The sequence below is a fragment of the Benincasa hispida genome, chromosome 6 (genome assembly GCF_027475165.1).
Source record: "Benincasa hispida cultivar pf3 chromosome 6, pf3_genome.v1.1, whole genome shotgun sequence".
Taxonomy (NCBI): domain Eukaryota; kingdom Viridiplantae; phylum Streptophyta; class Magnoliopsida; order Cucurbitales; family Cucurbitaceae; genus Benincasa; species Benincasa hispida.
Window position 1 is genome coordinate 6,404,446 of NC_143483.1, and position 22,197 is coordinate 6,426,642.

At 35.5% G+C, this 22,197-nt stretch overlaps 4 protein-coding genes across 5 annotated transcripts; all 4 read right to left on the reverse strand.

The window, feature by feature from the left end:
- Positions 1 to 1,020: 1,020 nt before the first annotated feature.
- Positions 1,021 to 4,751, reverse strand: LOC120080417 (protein NRT1/ PTR FAMILY 5.10-like). Its single transcript, XM_039035075.2, has 3 exons — positions 4,266 to 4,751; positions 2,399 to 2,949; positions 1,021 to 1,897 (listed from the first exon to the last, which is right to left on the reverse strand). The coding sequence occupies exons 1-3, from the start codon at positions 4,749 to 4,751 to the stop codon at positions 1,072 to 1,074; spliced, it is 1,863 nt and encodes a 620-aa protein (XP_038891003.1). The 3' UTR covers positions 1,021 to 1,071.
- Positions 4,147 to 7,188, reverse strand: LOC120080418 (protein NRT1/ PTR FAMILY 5.10-like). The gene is made up of 4 exons (XM_039035076.2): positions 6,807 to 7,188; positions 6,508 to 6,725; positions 5,826 to 6,373; positions 4,147 to 5,673 (listed from the first exon to the last, which is right to left on the reverse strand). Exons 1-4 carry the CDS (start codon positions 6,937 to 6,939, stop codon positions 4,863 to 4,865), a joined length of 1,710 nt encoding a protein of 569 aa, XP_038891004.1. The 5' UTR covers positions 6,940 to 7,188; the 3' UTR covers positions 4,147 to 4,862.
- A 351-nt stretch (positions 7,189 to 7,539) lies between these two features.
- Positions 7,540 to 9,975, reverse strand: LOC120080419 (protein NRT1/ PTR FAMILY 5.10-like). Of its 2 annotated transcripts, none has more exons than XM_039035077.2 (4): positions 9,687 to 9,975; positions 9,389 to 9,606; positions 8,778 to 9,292; positions 7,540 to 8,558 (listed from the first exon to the last, which is right to left on the reverse strand). In XM_039035077.2, exons 1-4 carry the CDS (start codon positions 9,799 to 9,801, stop codon positions 7,754 to 7,756), a joined length of 1,653 nt encoding a protein of 550 aa, XP_038891005.1. In that variant the 5' UTR covers positions 9,802 to 9,975; the 3' UTR covers positions 7,540 to 7,753. The 2 variants fall into 2 exon arrangements, with proteins under 2 accessions (XP_038891005.1, XP_090170844.1); XM_090314718.1 differs by having other exon boundaries at positions 9,707 to 9,858.
- Positions 9,976 to 14,459: 4,484 nt separating this feature from the next.
- LOC150035381 (uncharacterized) lies at positions 14,460 to 16,964 on the reverse strand. The gene is made up of 2 exons (XM_090314296.1): positions 16,120 to 16,964; positions 14,460 to 15,240 (listed from the first exon to the last, which is right to left on the reverse strand). Exons 1-2 carry the CDS (start codon positions 16,962 to 16,964, stop codon positions 14,460 to 14,462), a joined length of 1,626 nt encoding a protein of 541 aa, XP_090170422.1.
- Positions 16,965 to 22,197: the final 5,233 nt, after the last annotated feature.

The following is a 22,197-nucleotide window of genomic DNA, read 5'->3' on the forward strand; positions in this document are numbered from 1 at the left end:
GAAAAAAACATGAAAAAGCTAAGACAAAAAGTGTAGGAGAAAGTTTCACAAAAATGATTAAAATTTATTTTTTGTCTCATTTTTCAGTAAAAAAATATAGAAACGAAGTAACCATTTTATTTATGGATTTTTATTTTTAAAAATTAAGTTGATTTCCTCTCCATTTCTTACCATGATTTATATTTTTCTTAAATACCATGATTGAATTTTTAACCAAATTCCGAAAACAAAAACAAATTTCAAAAGCTACTATTTTTAGTTTCTAAAATTTGAATTGTTTTCTAAACCATTGGTAAAAAATAGATAATAAAAGAAGAAATTTGGAGTGAAAATAATGTCTATAAAAGCTTAATTTTTAAAAACAAAAAGTCAAGACTCCATCCGATATTTGAGAGTTAAAAAAAAGTAGCCTTCAAAAAATTGTTTTTGTTTTTAGAATTTTTTGAATTCTATTTATCAACGAATAAATAAGCTCTTTTTACTTAGCCCTGCCAACCTCGAGTTCAACAACTATTGGGTAAAGCCTAAACCTTACACCCTAGGCGTAGGGGAGATCGGAGCAACAGGGAATGCCTAGACGTTTATAATCCAAACCGAGAGTCCGTATAAAGTATAGAAAATAACATGGGTGTTTTGTATTGTATCGAACCCCCCACCCTTGATCATACCTCGATTCCTCTCCCTATCAGCCGAGCTGCCCGGTGGTGTGGTACGAAGTGGGTTTAGTACGCCCGGCCAAGAATGAGGGAGATTCAAAATCAAATAAGAAAGGAAAATATACTCTTTAGCGTACTCTCTTTTGATGGGGAGCAGAGTAAGTTATGAATGGACACTACTTTTACTTCAAAAAACCAAATTAAAATTTGAGAGTTAAAAAAAAGTAGCTTTCAAAAAATTATTTTTGTTTTTAGAATTTTTACTAAGAATTCAATCATTATACTTGCAAATCATGGTAAGAAATATGAATGATATAGTCTTAATTTTAAAAAACAAAATAATTATAAAATTGGACTCAAATAATTACCAAACGGAATTGAAGGATTCAAATTTCTCACCTTTCCATTGAGAGGATTATACTGTTGATCTTTCTATGTTGTATTTATATAGATACGAGTTAGCAAAATACATGAATGCAAGTAATCCCACCTCACCAATGCCAGCAAGAAGCCAATAAAAGTAGTCAAGATGCGCGCTATTTATGTTGTTAGCAAACCAGCCAGACCTTCCATGTCCACCAGTTGCATCTTCAATGGCGGATACAAGAACACCGCTGAGCAAGTTCCCCACCCCGAAGATGCTCAGATACAGTGCAAGTCCCACACTCCTGAGCTCGGTCGAAACTTGGTCGTAGAAGAACTCCTGCAAACCTACCATTGTGAAAACGCTCGAAACTCCTAGGAGGAGGAGCTGAGGAGTTAGCCACCAGATGGCGATAGGAATTGTAGCATTAGGGTCATGAGTTAAGCCGTGTTCTTGAGCGACTGATAATCTTTTGAGTTCAACAAGAGCGGCGACCACCATTGAAAGAGTGGATATGAACATCCCAACTCCAATTCTTTGGAGCATTGAGATTCCAGAGGGTTTGAGGGTTAATATTCTAGCTGTCGGAACTAGGAGTCGGTCATAGATTGGAACGAAGAGCACAACCGCAATGCAGGCAAAGCATTGGATTGTAGCAGCGGGTATTTGGAAGTTTGGTGTGATTGATCTGTCCATGGTGGAACCTTGCTTGACAAAGAAGGTAGAGCATTGTGATAAAACGATGGCATATGCCAAGCTTGCTATCCAAATGGGAATCAGCCTTAGGATACCTTTTGCTTCCTCAACCTCCGCTATGTTACACGTTTTTCCATCTTTATCGGAGTCCATTGGAGCAACCAAGGCCTTGTTAAGGAACCTGTCAACTTAAAAACTCGTCGAGTTTCCATACACACGCTTACCTTCTAAATACACCACATTAAAACTATTGTAAAAAATGACATAAAATTTTTACTATGGACCTGATGTTTTGAGGATCTCACATTAGAAAAATCTAGAAATCTCACCATCTTTATAAGATATATTGATTTACATTGTAGAATTGACAAATATAGAATCGTTCCATATTCTACATAATTGACTAAGGACACCATGCATCAACCCTATGTTAGCATGTTATGTGTTAACTTTGTTTTTGGAAATGGTTTAAGATGTATTTGATAACCACACATCTTTTAGAATTTAAATAAAATTATAAAAATAGATTATAAAACAAGCACGTACTTCACACAAAAATATTTATGAAACAAAGCCCAAGTTTATCAAATAAAAGGTGAAAACAGTGCTTAATCAACATTAATATATATATGAAACAAATTTTAAAAAAAAACATAAAAAAGGGAAATCTCAATTAGCTTACCTCAATTGTCCAGCTCTTTGATAAAGCATTGCATCTTGACCTTCCTCCAAAATAACAACGTCCGAAGATGTCGTTCTCCAATTTCGGGCCGCATTGACGAAAACCCGACCAATTCTCATGAATGGTTTCTCCTTATTGTTGGCCACCGTTAAGAAACGGTAAGTTCGAGTCCCAAGCAAGAACACGACGAGAGCAGCTACCGAGGAGATGCAGGGGATGCCAAAGCCGAGACCCCAACCGAGGTTGTCTTGAATGTAGCTTAAAATAATGAGAGCAATGAAGGATCCAAGAGTAGTGGCAAAGTACCACCAGTTGAAGAAAGAGCATTTGGCTATGTATTCTTGAGGATGTTCCCCATCAAATTGATCACAACCAAATGCCTGAACACAAGGCTTGTGTCCACCTTGTGCAAATGCCACCAAGTACAAAGCGCTGAAGAACAACACGACCTCAAGAACAGGTCGAGATGAACCTCCCGTGGCGGCCGAAGCTGATCCCTGGAAACTGTTTGGTGAAGCAAGCATAGCTGAGAGTGTCAGCAGTGCGAGTCCCTGCATTTTAGTTCATTCATTATTTATATTTAAAAAAACTAAAAAATAAAAAATAAAAACTTAACGATTTTTTAAAAATTAATTTAATTTCTTAACTTTAACAACTTAGTCTAACTTAGTGCTTGTACTTTACTATTTGTAAAGACGAACTCTGTATTGGGAAAATTAAAAACTATAAAACTAAATCGTGATAAAAATTAACAATTAGTTTTGATAAGATTTTCTTTATAATAGGGACTAAAATTTTGTTTTGGATAGAAACTAATGGTGTTTTGTTTAAAAAATATCCTTAAATTAAAGAAAAATTCAAAATATCTTATAGGCTCATTGCAAAAAGGAGTTGCATTAGTACCCTTGAAAAAGTGTTAGATATGTTATGACCATTTATGAAGTTTTATTTTTCATTTTGTTAGGAGAAAATTGATATAAAAAGTAGACCAATGAAAGTAAAACGACAGTATCTATATGAAAAAATAATTTCTATATATTTCGTTTTAAAATTGATTCTTTTTGAAACTTTTCAAATTCAAAAAACTTCAAACAAACTTCAAACAAATTGGCTAAATAAATTGATTACTCGCAGTAAAAGCATTTTAAAACCCGCTTAGATTATATATTTTGTTTTAAAATGGATTCTTTTCAAATTTAAGAAAATTTGAAACAAATTGATACTCACAGGAGAAGCATTTACTTTTACTTTTGAGAGTACCCGAGTATTTTCTAAATAAAAAATTATAAATTTAAATCTAAAACAAAAGGTATTTTTATTTTCTTTAAAAAAAAAAGTTTAAGGTATTTTTGAAGTTTTTAAAAGTTCTTAAGTGTATATTTTGACTCAAAGTACTATTATCAACAAAAAGTCCAAAAACTGATTTTTTTTTTTTTTTTTAAATTTATTTAACTTAGGAACCCAAAAGTTTTTTTAAACCTAACTGAAACAATTTATAAATTAACATTTAATCTCTAACTTGCCCGATTATGTGTGATTATGTGTAAGTAAGGTTGTACCTAATTATTGTCTTCTCTGACCTATTATTTTCTTTTATTATGCTTCTCAAACATTTATTATATTGTTTTCATCTATTCCATAGTCTAGTTCCCATTTAGTTCATTTGTATGGGAATGTTGCCGTTCAATTTAGTTTGTTTGAAAACTTCCACAAACCTTACATATAATTAATTTTATAATTGATGGAAATAAGCATAGAAGAGAGATTTGTTATAAGTTATTAATTAGAGTGTTGTTATGAAGGAAGGAAGAATGGTAGTTTGAAATCATATGATGAAGTTTAAAAGAAAAATAAAAAGAAGGAAAACCAGGATGTAAAGAGCGGAGGCGAGGAGAATTGTAAGGTAGCGTCCGAGGAAGGAATCGGCGAAAGAGGCGGCAAGCAGTGGGAGCAAAGACGCGGTTCCCATCCAGAGATTTACATTCTGGGCGGCGGTGGCCATGGACTGCCCCATCTCCACTGTCAAGTAGGTTACTAGATTTGTGCTTATCCCGAAGAATGCCAACCGCTCCGCAATTTCAACCCCAATTATCATCCCCGCCGCCCTCCACCCCCCGGACTCTGATCGCTGGCTCGGACGCCCTCGGTGGTCGACAGAGCCCTGCACGGCCTCGTTTAATATCAGCGGCCTTCCGGAATCATCCATATCATCCATAATGGGAAATGAAATGCAGAGATCAGATAGCACTTGAATTTGAATAAATGTATATATTATGCGGCAGAGGCAGAGGCAGAGGCAGAGGCAGAGGGACACTTGGGTGAAACCCTCGTCTCCACCAAACTCTTCTTTCATTTCCCATGCTTTCTACTTGTCTCACTGCATGTCCTGTTGAGTCAGCTTAAAATTTAACCCCAAAAAGATTAATAATAATAATAATAATAATATATATGATTGTAAGTTGAGTCAGCTGTTGTTATAAACGTGGGATTTGGCAACAAAAAGGAAGGCAATGAAGCCAAGAACACTAAGGGCAGCCAATAGGAGGTAAAAGTAATCAAGATGTGCATTGTTAAGATTGTTGGAAAACCAGCTGCGATGCCCATTGGCTTTAGTTGCTGTATCAATGACTGATATCAAAAGGCTGCTTAAGATGTTTCCCATACCAAGTATACTGATAAAAATGGCAGGTCCAACACTTTTCAAATCCTTTGGAACTTGATCATAGCACAGCTCTTGAAGCCCAACTACTGTAAAAACATCAGCCAAACCGTTCAACACATATTGAGGAACCAACCACCAGAACCTCATTGGAATTGTCATGTCAGGTCTATCAATCAGACCATGCTCGAGTGCGGTTCCCAAACGTTTTTTCTCGACCAGAGAAGCCACCGCCATAGAGATAGTAGATATGACCATCCCAGTTCCTATTCTTTGCAATGTTGTTATGCCAGATGGATTTCCTGTAACTGTTTTGGCAATGGGAACAAACAAAAGATCATAGACCACGATAAAGATAACGATTGTGAAAGAAATAAGTGCTTCGAGTGAAGCGGCAGGAATGATGAAACTCGACATAATTGATCTGTCCAATGTAGCTGCTTGTTTGGTGAAGAAGGTGGCATCTTGTGAGAACGCAATGGTAAACACAACAACTGTAACCCATATTATAAGAATTCTGAGAATTGCCTTTGCTTCTTCAAGCTCACTGATGCTAGAAGCCATTGCATTTTGGTTTGAATCAATGGGAACAATAATGCAAGCTTTGTTGAGAAACCTGCCACACCAAACATGAAAACTATGCATCCACAGTTTTGTCTAAGAAAAACAATGATTGACAAAAATGAAGGTTTAACTGTCATGATTCAAGCCATCATAGAACTTTCAATCTCATTTTCACTGGTAAAAACGATGTAGTAACATTCTTACTTGAATTGTTGAGAATTAGACAAATCTTTGGCAGTTTGCTCGTTTTGAAAGGTGATTGTTGAGGCAGAAGCTCTCCAATTCCTAATAGAAGCCACAAACACTCGACCAATTCTCAAAAATGGGCTCTTATCCGACTGCTTCAGGCTATTAAATCGGTAAGTGTTGGTCCCAAGTAGAAAAAGAACGAAACCAGTGAGCATTGAAACACAAGGAATTCCGAATCCCACAGTCCAACTAAGATTCTCCTGCGCATATGATATAGTCGGAATGGCCACCACGATTCCAAAGCAAGCACCAAAATACCACCAGTTGAAGAAGGAGCTCTTGAATTTGGCCTCTTGGGGATTTTGGGGATCAAACTGATCGGCTCCAAAAGCCTGCACGCAGGGCCTGTGGCCACCCTGTGCTATCCCAATTAGACTCAGAGAGACGAAGAATAAAATGAGATGAAGCTTGGGAGCGGAACAGGTCGTGAATTTGTTAGGGATTGCGCAGATGGAGGAGTTTGCAGTAGGAAGCAGCGTAGACAGGACCAACAACCCCAGTCCCTGTTCGAAACTCCCGAGTTAAGGGAAGGAGGGGATCAGAACAGAATTGAACATATCGAATCAGAAGCCAAAGAAGACTATTTAATTAGCAAAATCAAAGAGAAAATGGATGATCAGGGAGAGAGAGTAGAGACCAAAAGGTACGAAATAGATGCAAAAACAATAGTACGGTATCGACCGAAGAAGGAATCAGCAAGAAATGCTCCAAAGAGAGTGAGGAGCATGGAGGTGCCAGACCAGAAATTGACAATCTCGGCCGCAGCAACGACGGAAATGCGAAGCGGGCCTGTCAAGTAGGTTATGAGGTTGGCGCCGATTCCATAAAAAGCAAATCTCTCAGCAACCTCCATCCCTAACATGATTAACGGGGAGAATCAAGAATGAATTGATGAAGGAGGTGGTAGAGAGGAAATATTAGACAGATTTGGCTCACCTATGATGAAAGATGCGGAGCTCCAAGTGGCGGAGGAGGATCTCAGGAGTGGTTGACATTTATAATCAACGGCGCCGTCAACCATGTCCGTAAGCAGCGGAGTTGTGTGGTCCGTCGAGTCGATGAGGTCCATAGTTGGAACAGCAGCAAACACCGTAACGCTGCCAATTCACAAGGACATGAAAGCTCTAAGAAAGCCGTCCGACTTCCAAGTTGATTTAAATGAGAGAGAAATGATGAGATTTCTGTAGGGATGATCCTTTTCCAAAGTTTCTTTATGATTGATGACCCAGATTCTACTTCTACTTCATGTTATATTATTGCTTTTTTCATCATATCTATGTAGCACTAATGTATCCCAATTATCCAAACACAATAAACTAGTTTAGAATTCATACAAGTCATCGATAATAAAAGCACTTTGAAAATGATAAACTCGAGAAATAGTGGATACTAACCATAACACTTATCCACAGTTTTGTCTATCTTGCTTCGACAAAATTATTGAGTTAGCTTCCTTGTGTATGTGTGAATGTGGCCTCTTTCACTTATTATCTGAATCTAACATGTTGTTGCTCACAGATATGGTGATTTTGAGAATTTTCTTGTTAGAAATTTCCCTTCTTCCCATGAAGAGGGCGTGATGAATGGATAATGGTTCTAAGAGATTCAGGCTACAAACCATTCAAAGATGATCTAAGCATCAACTGAAATAGAACCATCTGCAAGTAAATGGACAATAAATTTTCTTGATAGTAAATATTAAATAAGGTAGCTTACTGCAATCAGGAATGGGAGACCAAGGACAACCAAACCACATGAGTAAAAACATAGAAAGTCAGACCAAACCCTTAGAACAGTATCCATAGAAGCTAAAATCTATAGCCTCTAGTGTAAATACTATATTACAAGGTAGAATAGATGAAAATTGTTGGAGTCGTACTTCTTCACCTACTATGTACATGAGATTTGGAAACAAATAGGAAAGCAACAAACGCTACAACACTGAGCCCAGACAATAGCAAATAAAAGTAGTCAAGATGCGCCTTGTTCAGATTGTTGGAAAACCAACTATTCTGCTCACTACCTCCAGTTACTTCATCAATAACAGAAACTAAAAGACTGCTTAAAATGCTTCCCATGCCCAAGACGCTAGTATAAAAGGCAAGCCCCATGCTTTTCAAATCTGTTGGAACTTGATCGTAGAAAAACTCTTGGAGACCAACCAATGTAAAAACTTCAGCCAAACCAAACAAGGTATATTGAGGAACTAGCCACCAAAAGCTTATTGGAATTGTTATGTCAGGCTTATCAACCAGACCGTGTTTGTCTGCAATTCTTAATCTTTTCCTCTCAACCATGGTTGCAACCAACATTGAAATGGCAGACACAACCAGCCCAGTTCCTATACGCTGCAGTGTCGTGATGCCGGATTGTATTCCTGTAAAAGCTCTGGCTATAGGAACAAATAGAAGATCATAGATGGTAACAAAGATAACGATCGAAAGTGGAACAAATGCATCGAGTGCAGCAGCAGGAATGATAAAGCCTGATAAAATTGATCTATCCATTGTAGCCCCTTGCTTGGTGAAGAATGTAGAATCCTGTGAAAACACAATAGCAAATACAAGCACCGTAATCCATATTGGAAAAATTCTAAGAACTGCCTTTGCTTCTTCAACCTCGCTGACACTGCACATCATTCCACATTTGTTGGAATCCTTCGGCACAATGCAAGCTTTGTTAAGAAATCTGCCATATTTGAGAATGCAACAATTGTTAACATAATTGCACACCACCCACTTCATTTAATGGTGAACCCATGTTAGCATTTCAATAACTGTAATGACAATAGGAGAAAATAGAACCATGATCTAAAGTTCAAAGAATTAAATCAATATGATAGAGTAAATTGTAGTTACTCTAAACCCCATTTTGATATGGGGCAAGGATTTATCATAATATTGTTACCTGAACTGCCCAGCATTCTGTTGTGATAAATCTCGACCATTTCCTTCTTCATCAAAGATGACTGTTGAAGAAGCTCTCCAATTCCTAATTGCAGACACAAAAACCCGACCGATTCTCAGAAATGGGGTCTTATCATAGGTTTTGATGGTATAACGATATGTGTTGGTCCCAAGTAGAAACAAAAAGGATGCAATGATCATCATAATACAAGGAATTCCAAATCCCAAACTCCAACTAAGGTTCTCCTCTGTATATGTTACCAACAGAATGGCTACAAAGGTACCAGCGCACACACCAAAAAACCACCAATTGAAGAAGGAGCTTTTGGATTTGGCCTCTTGGGGATCTAGGGCATCGAATTGATCGGCTCCAAAAGCCTGTACACAAGGCTTGTGCCCACCTTGGCCTATCCCTATAAGATACAGGGAGACGAAGAACAAGAGAAGCTGAAACTGGGAATTTTGGGGAGAGGTGGTTGTAGGAAGCATGGCAGAGAAAGAGAGTAATGATAGTCCCTGTTAGGAATTTTCAAGAGGATTAGGAATAGGATCATCTTCAAATTGTGATGGAAAAAGGAATATGAAAAAAGGGAGAGAGAGAGAGAGAGAGACCAAGACGTAAATTGCAGAAGAAAAAAGAATGGTGCGATATCGTCCGAAGAAGGAATCGGCGAGAAAGGCTCCGAGGAGAGTGAGTAGCATGGAGATGCCTGACCAGATGTTAACAGTCTCGGCGGCGGTGGCCACAGACTGGCCGAGTGGGCCGGTCAGGTAAGTTATGAGATTGGAGCCGATTCCGTAGTAAGCAAATCTCTCCGCCACCTCCACTCCTAAATCAAATGGAGAAAATATATATGTGGGAAGTTGAGTTTCGGTGGGTAAACGTAATTGTATAAACTAATATACGAACCTATCATGAAAGAGGCGGACCTCCAACCACCGGAGCTGAATCGGAGGACTGGCTGACCTTTGAAATCCACGGCGCCCTCTACAGTCTGCCTGAGAAGTGGAGTTCCCGGCTCCATTTTTACTTTAACACTCCAAGAAGAAATGGAATTGGATCTCAAAGATGAGAGTCAGCCAGCTAAGGATATTTACATTCAACCATATGTAAGTTCTCCGATTTGACATCTCGTCGGCCTCATCAACGGTCCCATGCCCAAAGGCCAACCCACGTAGCCCAAACTCCATTTTCATTTATCTATCCATTTGCAATTTAAGGTGCATTAATAATTGAACCGCATTGTTTAAAAAAAAAAAAAAAAAAAATTAGGGATAATACTTATCTTTATGCATTCTATCAAATTTTTCAATCATAATTTGTCATGTGGTAATTTTTTTCCTTTTTTTTAAAATATTAATACTTTTTATGCGAGTGATGAGAAATGTATTAATAATTTTGGGTGCACACTTATGTGGCGTTTTATATGAACGTTGTTTCTTGATCTTGAATTTCATCTATTAATTACATTTGGAAATGTAATATGACAATTTTCTAAATCTTAAACCGTGTCTACTTGAAAGTTGTAGAATATTCCTCATTTAAGGATTGTATTGAATTAAATATTTGTTACAAACAAAGTTTTAGATGGTAAACCTCTATTTAGACCTTTCTAAACTCATTATAAAGGTCATAAATTAGTTTATACCTTTTAGACTACTCTTTTGTAGTTTGAAGTTAATGTGAAGAGTTCGAGCTAAGTCTTCAAGCCATTTGAAGGGATACTGGAACTGTTTTAGGAGCACACTAAGTAAGTGGAATTCTACTTGAGGAGTTTGTTTGTTGTGTACTAAACTATTAGTATGCTAATGTTCTTAATTATACTATATTTATTGTTTATGACTAAATATTTGATATTCATGAGTGGTGTTATGGACATACATGAGCATTTGTGATGTTGTTTCAATATGGTAATAACTTGCATGGTGATGAGTTATTAAGCGGTCTTGTTTATAAATATGTTACTTGTTGAGAATGTTTAGATATGCATATAATTTATACTGAGAATGTTCTAGATGTGCATAAAATATTGTTTAACGTTTTGTTGCAAGGACTCATGCATTCAGTGAGGCTGAGAGAATTGAGGAAAGGTCATCTATAACTTCCATTTGTATAGGATTAATAATTGTTTTTGACATGTTCGGTAACATAATAGTTTTTTTATGAACGTTTCTACTAGAAAATGAAAATTTTGGGCAAAATGAGAGAATTGAGGAAAGATCATCCACTTGTTCCGCACGAACAATTTTGATTGTTTTATGTAGGTTGCCCCTTGATTATTCTCTTTTGATAATGGGTTGATTTGCCCTTGTTTCTTATGCTTTAATTATTGGATTTGTGAAATATATTTATGATTATACTTCAGGTTTATTTGATTACCACCGTTCTTTATTTTAAATTTTTTATAACCAAATTTTGTATTATTTTCATGTAAGCTTGATAGCTTTATTGTTTATTATAAAATGATTTGTTTAGTTGCTATGAACTGTTCATGATAGTTTGGCCGTTAAATCCTAAAAGAGTTTGGTCAAGTTTTCAATACTTTTTATCTATGAAGCACACATATATGGCTACACGATATGGATACGGTCGAATACAGCGATTCGTCAATTTCTAAAAACTAAGATAGAGATACGTCTAAGGATGCGCCATTTATATATATATATATATATATATATATTTCTAAAAAAAACGAGGATACTGATACGTTAAAGATATACTTTTTTCCTTTAAAAAATCTAGGATATAGATAAATTTAGCATACAAGTTAGTAACAATAGCACAAAATAGAATACAAACACTGAAATACAATACAAAAAAAGCAATACCTAAGATGTTGAAGTACAATAGTTAATAAAATGTAATAGAAAAGTGATTCATATTGCAAAGAAGAAGAAGATTAGATGGAGAAGTATGAAGATAAACGAAGAACTTATTATTGAAGATATCCAAATGGTTTATATTTTAGTGAACTTTGTGGGGACTCATTGAAGATTAGATGATTCTAGTCTAGGGTTTGGTCCGTTATTTATTTTTTTTTTCTTTTAGTTTTGGACTCGAGTAGTGAGCTTTTTAAATAGGTTGCCTAATTTTAGATTGAGAAAGATTAGATGAATTATTTGTTTTTTTTCTTTAAAAAAAAAGTACGCATAAAAATAGATACGTCAAATCGCGTGTTAGATACGTATCTGGGAAGTATCTGGAAGTATCGATATTCGATATGTGTCTGATACTGATTCTTTGCCTCATATGAAGTATCTGTGCTTCATAGCTTTTTATGTGATTTTTATGTTCAGTTTTCAATGCTAAAAGTTCATTAGCTTTGTGGTTTTCAAGTGTGACTTAAATTTGTTTTCAAAAAAAAAAAGAAAAAAAAAAAGAGTGAACTAAGTTTAGAGGTATTGATTAAAGTTTAATTTGGAGTTTATAATGCAATTTTGAACCTATTTAGGTGATTGCCACTGCTACAAAAACTGCATTATTTGACGCTTACAACTTTTAATTGCTTGACATTTTTGTTAAAAAAAAGCCAAGTAATATATAGGTTTTTTTTTTTTTTTTTTTAAAAAAAAAGGTCAAGAATATCGAAAAAAAAATGAGGTTTTGGGTTTTTTCAGATATTTTTCACATGGACACGATACTTGATATTTAAGAAATCTCGAGCTTAAGCTCTTTTATCAGTTTTAAAATATCAAGTAATAAGAAAAGAGCTTTAAAACCCTAAATTAAAAGTTTTTTTTTTTTTTTTTAATTTGTCTCTTTACAAAGAGCTCTCTCTTTACCTTGGAGCTTAACATGGTTGAGATTCCCAGTGTATTTGATGGGGAACGGAAAATCATAGTCCAAATCCATATTCATTACAAGTTCAATGAATCAGAATCACATGTTCAAGTATTTGGGTAAGATGGAGTCGTGGAGTGTCTGATATCTACAATTTCATCTGCCTTTTTCACCAATGACACCTCCTGACTTGTGCGATTTTGATTGAATTTGTTTTAAAAATTGTCAGGCAACAAAATATTCCACCCCGAGAGATATATTTTAAGCATGCCTTTATATAGGCTTACAAACATAACCACAGGAATGCCAATGGTTTAAAGCTATAAATGTCATCAAATGCTCATAACTCACATAACTTCTATAACTCAAAAATCACTATTGGTTACAAAAAACTAAAAGTCACAAAACCCAAAAGTCACACTAAATGCTACAAATAAAGTTTAATAATGACAAACTTTTCAACACTCCCCTTAAACTTGATTTGTTATACCAAGTAAACTCCTCATTTTGATAAAAGTCTTCAACTTAAGGGCTTTGTGAAAATGTCCGCCGCTTGGTCTTGTGACTTGATATATTTGAGTTCCACTTCTTTCTTCGTAATGCAATCCCGAATGTAGTGAATCGGGTATCAATGTGCTTGCTCCTACCATGAAATACCAGATTTTTGGCTAAGGCAATGACCGATTTGTTGTCAACAAAAATCTCCATTGAACCTTCCATTTGAAACTTCAACTCCTTCACTGAGTTTGTTAGCCAAATTACATGACATACACATGAAGTTGTTGCGACGTACTCTGCCTCGCATGTTAATAATGTGAATATGGGTTGTTTTTTGACATCCATGTGAACGCCGTTTCACCAATAAAAAACACAAACCCGTAGTGCTCTTTCAATCATCCAAATCACTACTCCAATCACTATCACAATAACCAACAATATCAAAATTGCTAGAAGAGACATAGAAAAGACCATACCCAATCGTCCCTTTGATGTAGCGAAATATCATTTTTGTCATTTTGCAATGTGTTGTTGTCGGTTCCTCCATAAATCGACTAATAATTCCAACCGAATAAAAAATATCCGGTCTTGTACATGTCAAGTATCTCAAACTTTCAACCAAGCTTTTAAAATATGTAGAATTTACCTTCTCTCCTCCATCTTGCTTAGTGATTTTGACTCCACATTCCATCGGGGTTCCAAATGGATTAGCATCATTCATATTGAACTTCTTGAGCACTTTTTTAACATAGCCCTCTTGGGATATAAAAATCCCATCTTCACCTTGTTTGACCTCAATCCCAAGATAGTAACTCATGAGACCAATGTCCGTTATTTCAAAGTCCTTTGCCATCTCTCTTTTGAACTCATCAAACATGCTAGGATTGTTTTCGGTAAATACTAAATCATCAACATATAAACAAATGATTAGTATGCTTTCACCTTGCATTTTGATGTAGAGGGAACGCTCATAAGGACACTTCATATACTTCTTCTCTTGAAAGTACTTGTCAATCTTCGAATTCCATGCTCTTGGTGCTTGCTTTAAACCATAAAGTGCCTTATTCAATCAAAGCACTTTATCTTCTTTACCCTTGACTTCATAACCCAATGGTTGTTCCACATAGACTTCTTCCTCAAGAATTCCATTCAAGAATGCCGATTTGACATCCATTTAATGTATCTTCCAATGATTATGGGCTGCCAAAGAAATAATCAAACGAATAGTTTCAAGGAGAACAACAAGGGCAAATACCTCATCATAGTTGATGCCATGTCGTTGGCTATACCCTTTCACCACTAGTCTTGCCTTGTGCCTCTCAACATCGCCATTGACTTTTCTCTTTGTCTTGTATACCCCTTCACTCCGATTGGTTTGTGCCCCTTTGGAAACTTGGTCAATTCCTATGTGTCATTTTTCTCTATTGCTTGAATTTCTTCATCCATTGCATCCTTCCATTTCTTGCTTGCAATGGCTTCTTGGAAACTAATAGGCTCATAATCACCAAAAAGAAAATAGAGAATTATCTCATTTTGATTTTCATTTACCTCATTAAGTTCCCGTAGACTTCGAGTTCCTCTTGGGCCAATTTCATTCTCCGAATCGCTGGATGAACCATCAGATGATGATCGATCGGTCGAATGAGATGGCACTGGAATGGGCAAACCTTCACCCATTTCATCCCTGGTCGGCTCATTTTCATCGTCTTCATCAAAATATGGAAGGAAATCATACTCATCCTCTTGTATATTCCAATCCCAAGAGGCTTCCTCATAAAAAAAAACATCACAACTAATCATTACCTTCCCATTCAAAGAATTGTAAAGACAATAACTCTTTGAACTTGCATCATAGCCGATGAAGATAAGTTTTTCACTTCGATCATTGAACTTGGTCCTTTTTTCTTCTGACACATGAGCATATGCAATACTCCCAAACACCTTGAAGTGACCAGTCCTGGGCTTTCTTTCGTTCCATACTTCTTGAGGCGTCTTGTCAAGCACACTTTTGGTTGGTGCTTGATTTGTCAAATAAACCGCACAAGCTATGGCCTCCGCCCAAAATTCCCTCAACATCTTCTTTGTCTTTAGCATGCTTCTTGCCATGTTCAAGATTATCCATTCTTCCTCTCCACCACGCCATTTTGTTGCGGTGTCCTTGGGACTGTTAACGGACGTCAGATGCCTTTTTCATCACAAAATTATTTGAACTCATTTGATGTGAATTCACCACCTCGATCGGTTCTCATGGCCTTGATTGTAAGGTTGCTTCCATTCTCCACACGTGCCTTAAATCTCTTGAAGATTTCACATACTTCTGATTTTTCCTTCAAAAAGTACACCCATGTTTTTCTAGAAAAATCATCAATAAAGAGAAGGAAATATTTACTTTTACCATGAGACTCTGGTTTGATCATTCCACACACATCGGCATGTAAAGGCTTCTTTACTCTTGTCATAGACTCCTACGGAAAACTATTTCGATGATGTTTTCCAAGCAAACATCCTTCACACACTTGGTTTGGCTTGTGAATGTGTGGTAAACCTCGCACCATTTTCTTCTTCAACAAATCTTCTAGACTTCCAAAATTGAGGTACCCGAACCGTAGTGCCATAGCCAAGAGAGATCTTCATAACACGTCTTCAAGCATTTTGGAACATCATTACATATATTTAAAGGAAACATTAACAATAAGTCTCTCATGATTATCCCTCAAATATAAACAATTGTTTTTCATTTGAACTTCAAAACCTTTCTCTAATAATTGTCCTATTCAATATATTATTTTTTACATTGGGAATGTAATAAACATTTGTGATATATTGATTTTCTCCCTTTTTTAACCGAATGAGAATTTTACCTATTCTTTTGATGACGGCCAAAGAATTGTCTCCAAAGGCAATATTACCTTTCTCCATCTCGTTCAACTCCACAAAAATCTCGCATTTTCCACACATGTGATTCGAGGCTCCCGTGTCAAGATACCACATACTATCTTGACTCTCTTCTTCTCACTTTGAAACCATAAATAAGGTTCCATTATTCTCTGCATAATTGGATTACCTTTGATGGGCTTTTGATGTGCTAGCGGTTGAATGGTCCTGATGCTTTCGATCAATCGACTCTGTTTGAGATGAGTAACACTCATTCACATAATGTCCATATTTGTTACAATTATAACATTTTACCTGAGATTTATCTCTCCCAGACCTTCCACCACGTCTTCCATGACCTCGACCTCCTCTTCCTCTTGAGGATTCAGACGAGTTTTGAGAAACATCGGTGTTGGCTTCACCTCTTCCACCATGGCCTCGACCACCACGACCTCTTCCATGTCCATGACTATTCTCCTCCTTGATTTTGAGTTGGAGAAGTTGTTCAACGGTCTCTGTTTGCTCCATCCTTCTTTTCTTTTTCTCCTTATAGGCTTGTAACGAGCCTATAAATTGTTCAATTGTCATGTTCTCGATATCTTGTGTCTCCTCGATCGTCATGGCGATAATCTCGAACTTTGTATTTAGGCTTCGTAGAACCTTCTCCATGACATGAACATCGGTGATTTCTTCACCATTCCGTCTCAATTGGTTGACGACAGCCATTACTTTTGTGTGATATTCCACTATCACCTCCGTCTCCTTCATTTGTAAAGATTCAAACTCACCACGTAAGGTTTGCAACTGTACCTTTTTCACACGATCGGCTCCTCTATGAGTTGATTGGAGCTTGTCCCATGCCACCTTTGACGTCTCCGCATTGGTGATGGTCTCAAACGTATCTTCGTCCACCGATTGATACAAGATATAAAGGGCCTTCTTATCCTTCTTTCTTGTCTTCTTTAACACATCTCTTTGTGCTTGATTGGCTCCAACTTCTGCCTCTTGGAAACCGTTCTCCACGATCTCCCACATGTCTTGTGCTCCTAGTAACGCTTTTATCTTGATGCTCCAATTGTCATAGTTGAGCTTGATAGCATTGGTAGTTGAAGTGAACCTATCCCACCGTTGGCCATTTTTCTCTCAATATTTTCTACTAGCTCTGATACCACTATGTTAGAAAAAAACGTGGAGGAAAAATATGAAGAATGAGAGATATATTTTCTATTCAACTAAGCATGCCTTTATATAGGTTTACAAACATAACCATAGGAATTTCAATGGTTTAAAGTTATAAATGTCATCAAATGTTCATAACTCACATAACTCCTATAACTCAAAAATCACTATTGGTTAAAAAAAACTAAAAGTCACAAAACCCAAAAGTCACACTAAATGCCACAAATAAAGTTTAATAATGACAAACTTTTCAACACTTGCATCAAGTGCAAATGTTTGTTCTTCATTGGCAATCCCCAAAACTTGGTCATAGCTATTCAGAGTGAAGTTCCTTTTAGCCAAGTTATGGTTGGAATACTCCCAGCCATGTTGCTTGGTGTTGTTGTAAATGCTTTGATAATTCTTATCCTACATTTGGAATTATTACCTGTCCAAAAGGATGAAGAAGATCCCCAAAAATGTAATATTGTTGTTCTTGCTCTCGGCATACTCTTCCTTTCAAACTTAGCGTTAAATCTACATACTGTTCTCATATTTTAGAATACGTACACGATTTTTACTATGATTTTAATCTTATATTTTTTAAATTTATACTTATTTCCTCTATTTCTTTTACCATCATTTAAATGCTTAGCCAATTAGAGAGTATGTATGTATAAGAACTCAAGAGTAGTGGTATGTTATAATTTTCATTTGTTTTTGCTACTACTAAAATTATTGTAGCACAGGTGTCTGTTTTTTTAGAGAGATGGAGGGTCACTCATTATCTATTTCCACCATTAAACATTTCTTATTTTGAGTGCATATTTTTTTTTTCTTTTTGAAAGGTATTGTAATTAAAGTGTGGGATGGGGGAATCGGACCTCAGACCTCGAGGTCGACAGTATAAGCACTATGCCAGTTAAGCTACACTCTTGTTGGTATTTGAGTGCAGATTTCGGGGGATACCATCAAGGTCGCTATCAATTCAACGGTTGGTTGAGGTTATAAATATTGCAAAGGAGTTACACTTTAAGATATCGCATTAAGGTCACTATTAATTTTTCGTATTTGTAGAGTTGCTAGAGACAAGCTCAACAACCAGTCTTACCATCCCATCAATGGGCCTAGGCACTAGAAACAAACCTTTAACTGAATGAAGGTTTTATCCAGCTTATTACTGTCAAGTATAATCTTCTTTCATATTTCTACTTCCAATAACCTTTATCCATTAACTTTCCCATTCGTTTTCATTATTCTGCTGTCAACTCAGTCTCAAAAAGTCATCCTTGAATCTTTAATAACCAATCTAAAATTTAGATTGTATAATAGCTTTTTTTCCCCCTTTTTAATAGTAAACAGACATCAAAGAGGTTAAGATATACTAAAAAAATAAATGTGAGATTCTGGTATTCCATGAAGCTTAGGGGAATAATGATTTTATATCATGTTCATATTGACTCTCGAAAGTGTTTATTATTGGGTTTTATGCCTTAAAACTCGTAGATAGTAAATGTTATTAATTGACTGTCATCATTAAAGAGTTATGGATGTTAATTCAATAAATATTATTGTTTGTATTGTTATCTATTTTGTCTTAATAACCCTAAATCCAATAAACTAACATCCAATATTGTCTTATGAGTCTTGAACTGTATGTAAAGACATACAGAGATCAATATTCAAGGTACATCCTAATGAATCTATAGTATAGGGATAAAGTTGGGTACCTTATCCTAGTAACACTATGGATACAACCCACTTTATATTTAATACAAACTTAATGATCCAACGTGTTCGTGTAGGTGACACACGAGTGTGGGTATCCTATGCAATGAGCTTGCATAAGACTGACAGCAAAATAGTAACAACTAGATGTAACCCCGTTGACTAGTCAGGTTTCTATTTCAATAGGATGACCTAGGCGACTTAGTCTTAGTCTTGAGTATATTATGAACTTCTGTTCATGAAGGATTGTCCTTTGATTTGTATGGATGAGAGTGGCCAGTTCGCCGACCCAATATGCCTACCATTTTGGGGGCAAGACCGAGTGAGGGCTAGAAATATAATAATACAATATGGAATTCACTCTTTCCCTTCTTGAGGGTAAGTAGATGAGTGTTCCCTTATGTGGTGTCTCCGATACTTGAACAAAAAGTCTTACCCTCTCATTGGTTCGAGAGGGTTTCGGTTTATTGGATGGACCATAAACATGTTGTTTATTAGAGGAGCACTAGTACTTAAAAAGTCAGAGGTAACCTAAGGGTAAAATGGTAAATTCACCCAGTTGAAGTTATGAGTACTTGTGAAGAACTAACTTGCTGGTATTGATCTATAACTATGGACACAAAAATATATCTGTAATTAGAAGAGTGTAATTGTGGGTCTTTAGTGGAGTGTACCCACAGTTAACGAATATCGATTAATTTGGTTAATGAGCTTAACCAATTAATCTCATATTGTTGGAGCTTTTAATCTACAAGTCCACCAGGTTCCCTCTTTAACTCACTAGAGGATATTTAAAAGGGATAATTTGAATTGTTCAAATTAATTTGAGGAAACTACACATTAATGTGATTAATATATAATTAATTATGGATATGATCTATAGTCAAATTGGAAAGTAATATTTGAATAAGATTCAAATTAATTAATTCAAGTGAATTAGATTCACAAAAAATTAATTAATAGAGGGGTGTTGCACATATACATGCGATGTATATGATAATTAAATATATAAATTAAATTGGGTTTAAGTAAATGGTTATTTAATTATTGTGCAAATTAAAATTAAATAAGTTTTATTTAATTGGACTAATTAATTAAATAAAAGTTATTTAATTAATTATAGAAAAGAAAAATATATTAGAAAAGAGGTTTGACCCTTTTCTATATAAAGACCTTCCTATGACCCTTTGCAAACATGCATTCTCATACAATTTATTGCAGAGAAACTCTAACAATACACAACACCCTAGTATTATTGTGCAAAATTTTTTATGAGCCTCTCTACTCTCCAAAACCCTATTATCCTCTCTCTATCCCAATAGTTGGATACCACTTATCATCTATTGGAATCCTAAGAGAATAACGATGTTACTCTCGTGGTAGTGTTCGAGATCACTCGAGGAGTTGTTCGTGATCATGACCATTTGAAGATTCGTTCGTTGGAACCTTGGAGAGGCTTGTTCGTGACAGTAAGGAATCTACGAAGGTAAAAATCTTTGTAATCTTTTCCTGATAATTTACATGTTTATACATTCTGTTTAGTATAATGATTTTGTTTATCGTAAAATCAAATTGTGGGATGCAAGACGTTTTAACAAAATGCTTGCGCTGCAGGATTCGATCCCTTCAATTGGTATCGAGTATGGAGAGCGATGCGGCGCGCACGAGACATTTGAAGCCGCTTTTAACCTAATTTGTGCTTTTGTATTTTTATTTTTATTTATTAATTAATTAAATTAATATAATAGTTATATTAATTTATTTAATTAATTTTTTTTAGGTGTGAAAATCGACCCAATTTTTACTGTTTAATTTAATTATGCGTTGAATGTATGTTTTAAATAATTTTTTTGAATTCATATTACATATTGTATGTCATATAGATTCAAAAATATCCACCTTAGGATAAACATGTACATGTATCATGATTAAATATAAAGGGTTATATTTTATTGATGCATAATTAGCATGCTCATCCATCACAATATAAGAGTTATATTAGTGATGTATGATTAACCTAGGCATGTCCATGCATCATATTATATATTAAAATTGCTCTAATAAATCGTGGAATGATGTATGTGAATGCTTGAAGTTTTTATTGATTTAATAATTAATTAATTTATAAAGAGTTATAATATTAATGAGATTGATTAAAATCTATAATGTAGATTGCATGCAAACATAGGTTCAATTAATTTTAAATTGTTTAAAATTGACCTATGGTATTTCTAATGAGATTAGGAATAGGTTAATTTTTTTTTAAATTTGTTTTAGTAGGATTAAAATGAATTTGAATAAAAGATTAAATTTATAAAATAATTGTCCATAAGGGACCTTTGTCTAAGGAAGATTCTATCTAGGAGTGGGCATTTAAGCTAAAGAAAATGGAACACCTTCACCTGGGAACCAACCTGGAAGGTGAATTGGGAGAATATTTTATAAGCATACAATAAATGATTGATTTTATTAAAAGAGTTTAATAAATGAAATTAAACATTATTAAAATATTCAATATAAATATTATATTGAGAAAATTTAAAGGAATTAGATAAATTCATTAGTCGGGTTTTAACTAAGTATCATTTGCGGTGTATATTTTAAACATGGTTCCCTCGAAAAGTATTTATGAAATACCTTACGAGCTCTAGAGAGGTTGTAAAGGAAATTTATATCACTTCAGGATTTGGGGTTGTCCAACACATGTGTTGGTGCAAAATCCTAAAAAGTTGGAACACCATTCAAAAGTGTGTCTATTTGTAGGCTACCCAAAAGAGACAAGAGGTGGTTTCTTTTATGATCCTCAGGAAGATAAGGTATTTGTATCGAAAAATGAAACCTTCCTGAAGGACGACTATGTAAAGAATCATCAACCTCGCAGTAAGCTAGTAATAAAAGAAATTTCCAGAGAACGACAAATGTATCAACAAGAGTTATTGATAGAACAAGTCTGTCAACAAGAGTTGATGAAACTGAGACTTCACATCCTTCTCAAGAGTTGAGAATGCTTCGTCGTAGTGGGAGGGTTGTACAATAGCCTGACCGGTACATGGGTTTAACTGAAACTCAAGTCATCATACCAGATAATGGTTTAGAGGATCCATTGTCTTTTAACCAAGCAATGAATGATGTGAATAAAGGTCAATGGATTCAAGCCATGGACCTTGAAATGGAATCTATGTATTTCAATTCTGTCTGGAATCTTGTAGATCAACCTGAAGGGGTAAAACCCATTGGTTGCAAATGGATCTACAAGAAAAAACGAGACCAAGCTGGTAAGGTACAGACCTATAAAACTAGACTTGTGGCATAAGGGTTTATCCAAAGAGATTGGGTAGATTATGAAGAAACATTCTCTCCAGTTGCCATGATAAAGTCTATT

Bases quoted from the DNA above. Each gene is read 5' to 3' on its own strand.
- LOC120080417 (XM_039035075.2), bottom strand. From the start codon at position 4,751: ATGAAAGAAGAGTTTGGTGGAGACGAGGGTTTCACCCAAGTGTCCCTC. The intron at 2,950-4,265 runs GTTTTCCTTCTT...ACTAAAATGCAG, and splicing joins CCTCCGCTCTTTACATCCTG to GGACTCGCACTGCTGACACT. The intron at 1,898-2,398 runs GTAAGCTAATTG...TTAAGTTGACAG, and splicing joins CAAAGAGCTGGACAATTGAG to GTTCCTTAACAAGGCCTTGG.
- LOC120080418 (XM_039035076.2), bottom strand. From the start codon at position 6,939: ATGGACCTCATCGACTCGACGGACCACACAACTCCGCTGCTTACGGAC. The intron at 6,374-6,507 runs GTCTCTACTCTC...AGTTTCGAACAG, and splicing joins CATCTATTTCGTACCTTTTG to GGACTGGGGTTGTTGGTCCT. The intron at 5,674-5,825 runs GTAAGAATGTTA...TTGGTGTGGCAG, and splicing joins TCTAATTCTCAACAATTCAA to GTTTCTCAACAAAGCTTGCA.
- LOC120080419 (XM_039035077.2), bottom strand. From the start codon at position 9,801: ATGGAGCCGGGAACTCCACTTCTCAGGCAGACTGTAGAGGGCGCCGTG. The intron at 9,293-9,388 runs GTCTCTCTCTCT...AATTCCTAACAG, and splicing joins CTTCTGCAATTTACGTCTTG to GGACTATCATTACTCTCTTT. The intron at 8,559-8,777 runs GTAACAATATTA...CAAATATGGCAG, and splicing joins CAGAATGCTGGGCAGTTCAG to ATTTCTTAACAAAGCTTGCA.
- LOC150035381 (XM_090314296.1), bottom strand. From the start codon at position 16,964: ATGTGGGAGATCGTGGAGAACGGTTTCCAAGAGGCAGAAGTTGGAGCC. The intron at 15,241-16,119 runs GTAATCCAATTA...GTGATGAAAAAG, and splicing joins ACATCAAAAGCCCATCAAAG to GCATCTGACGTCCGTTAACA.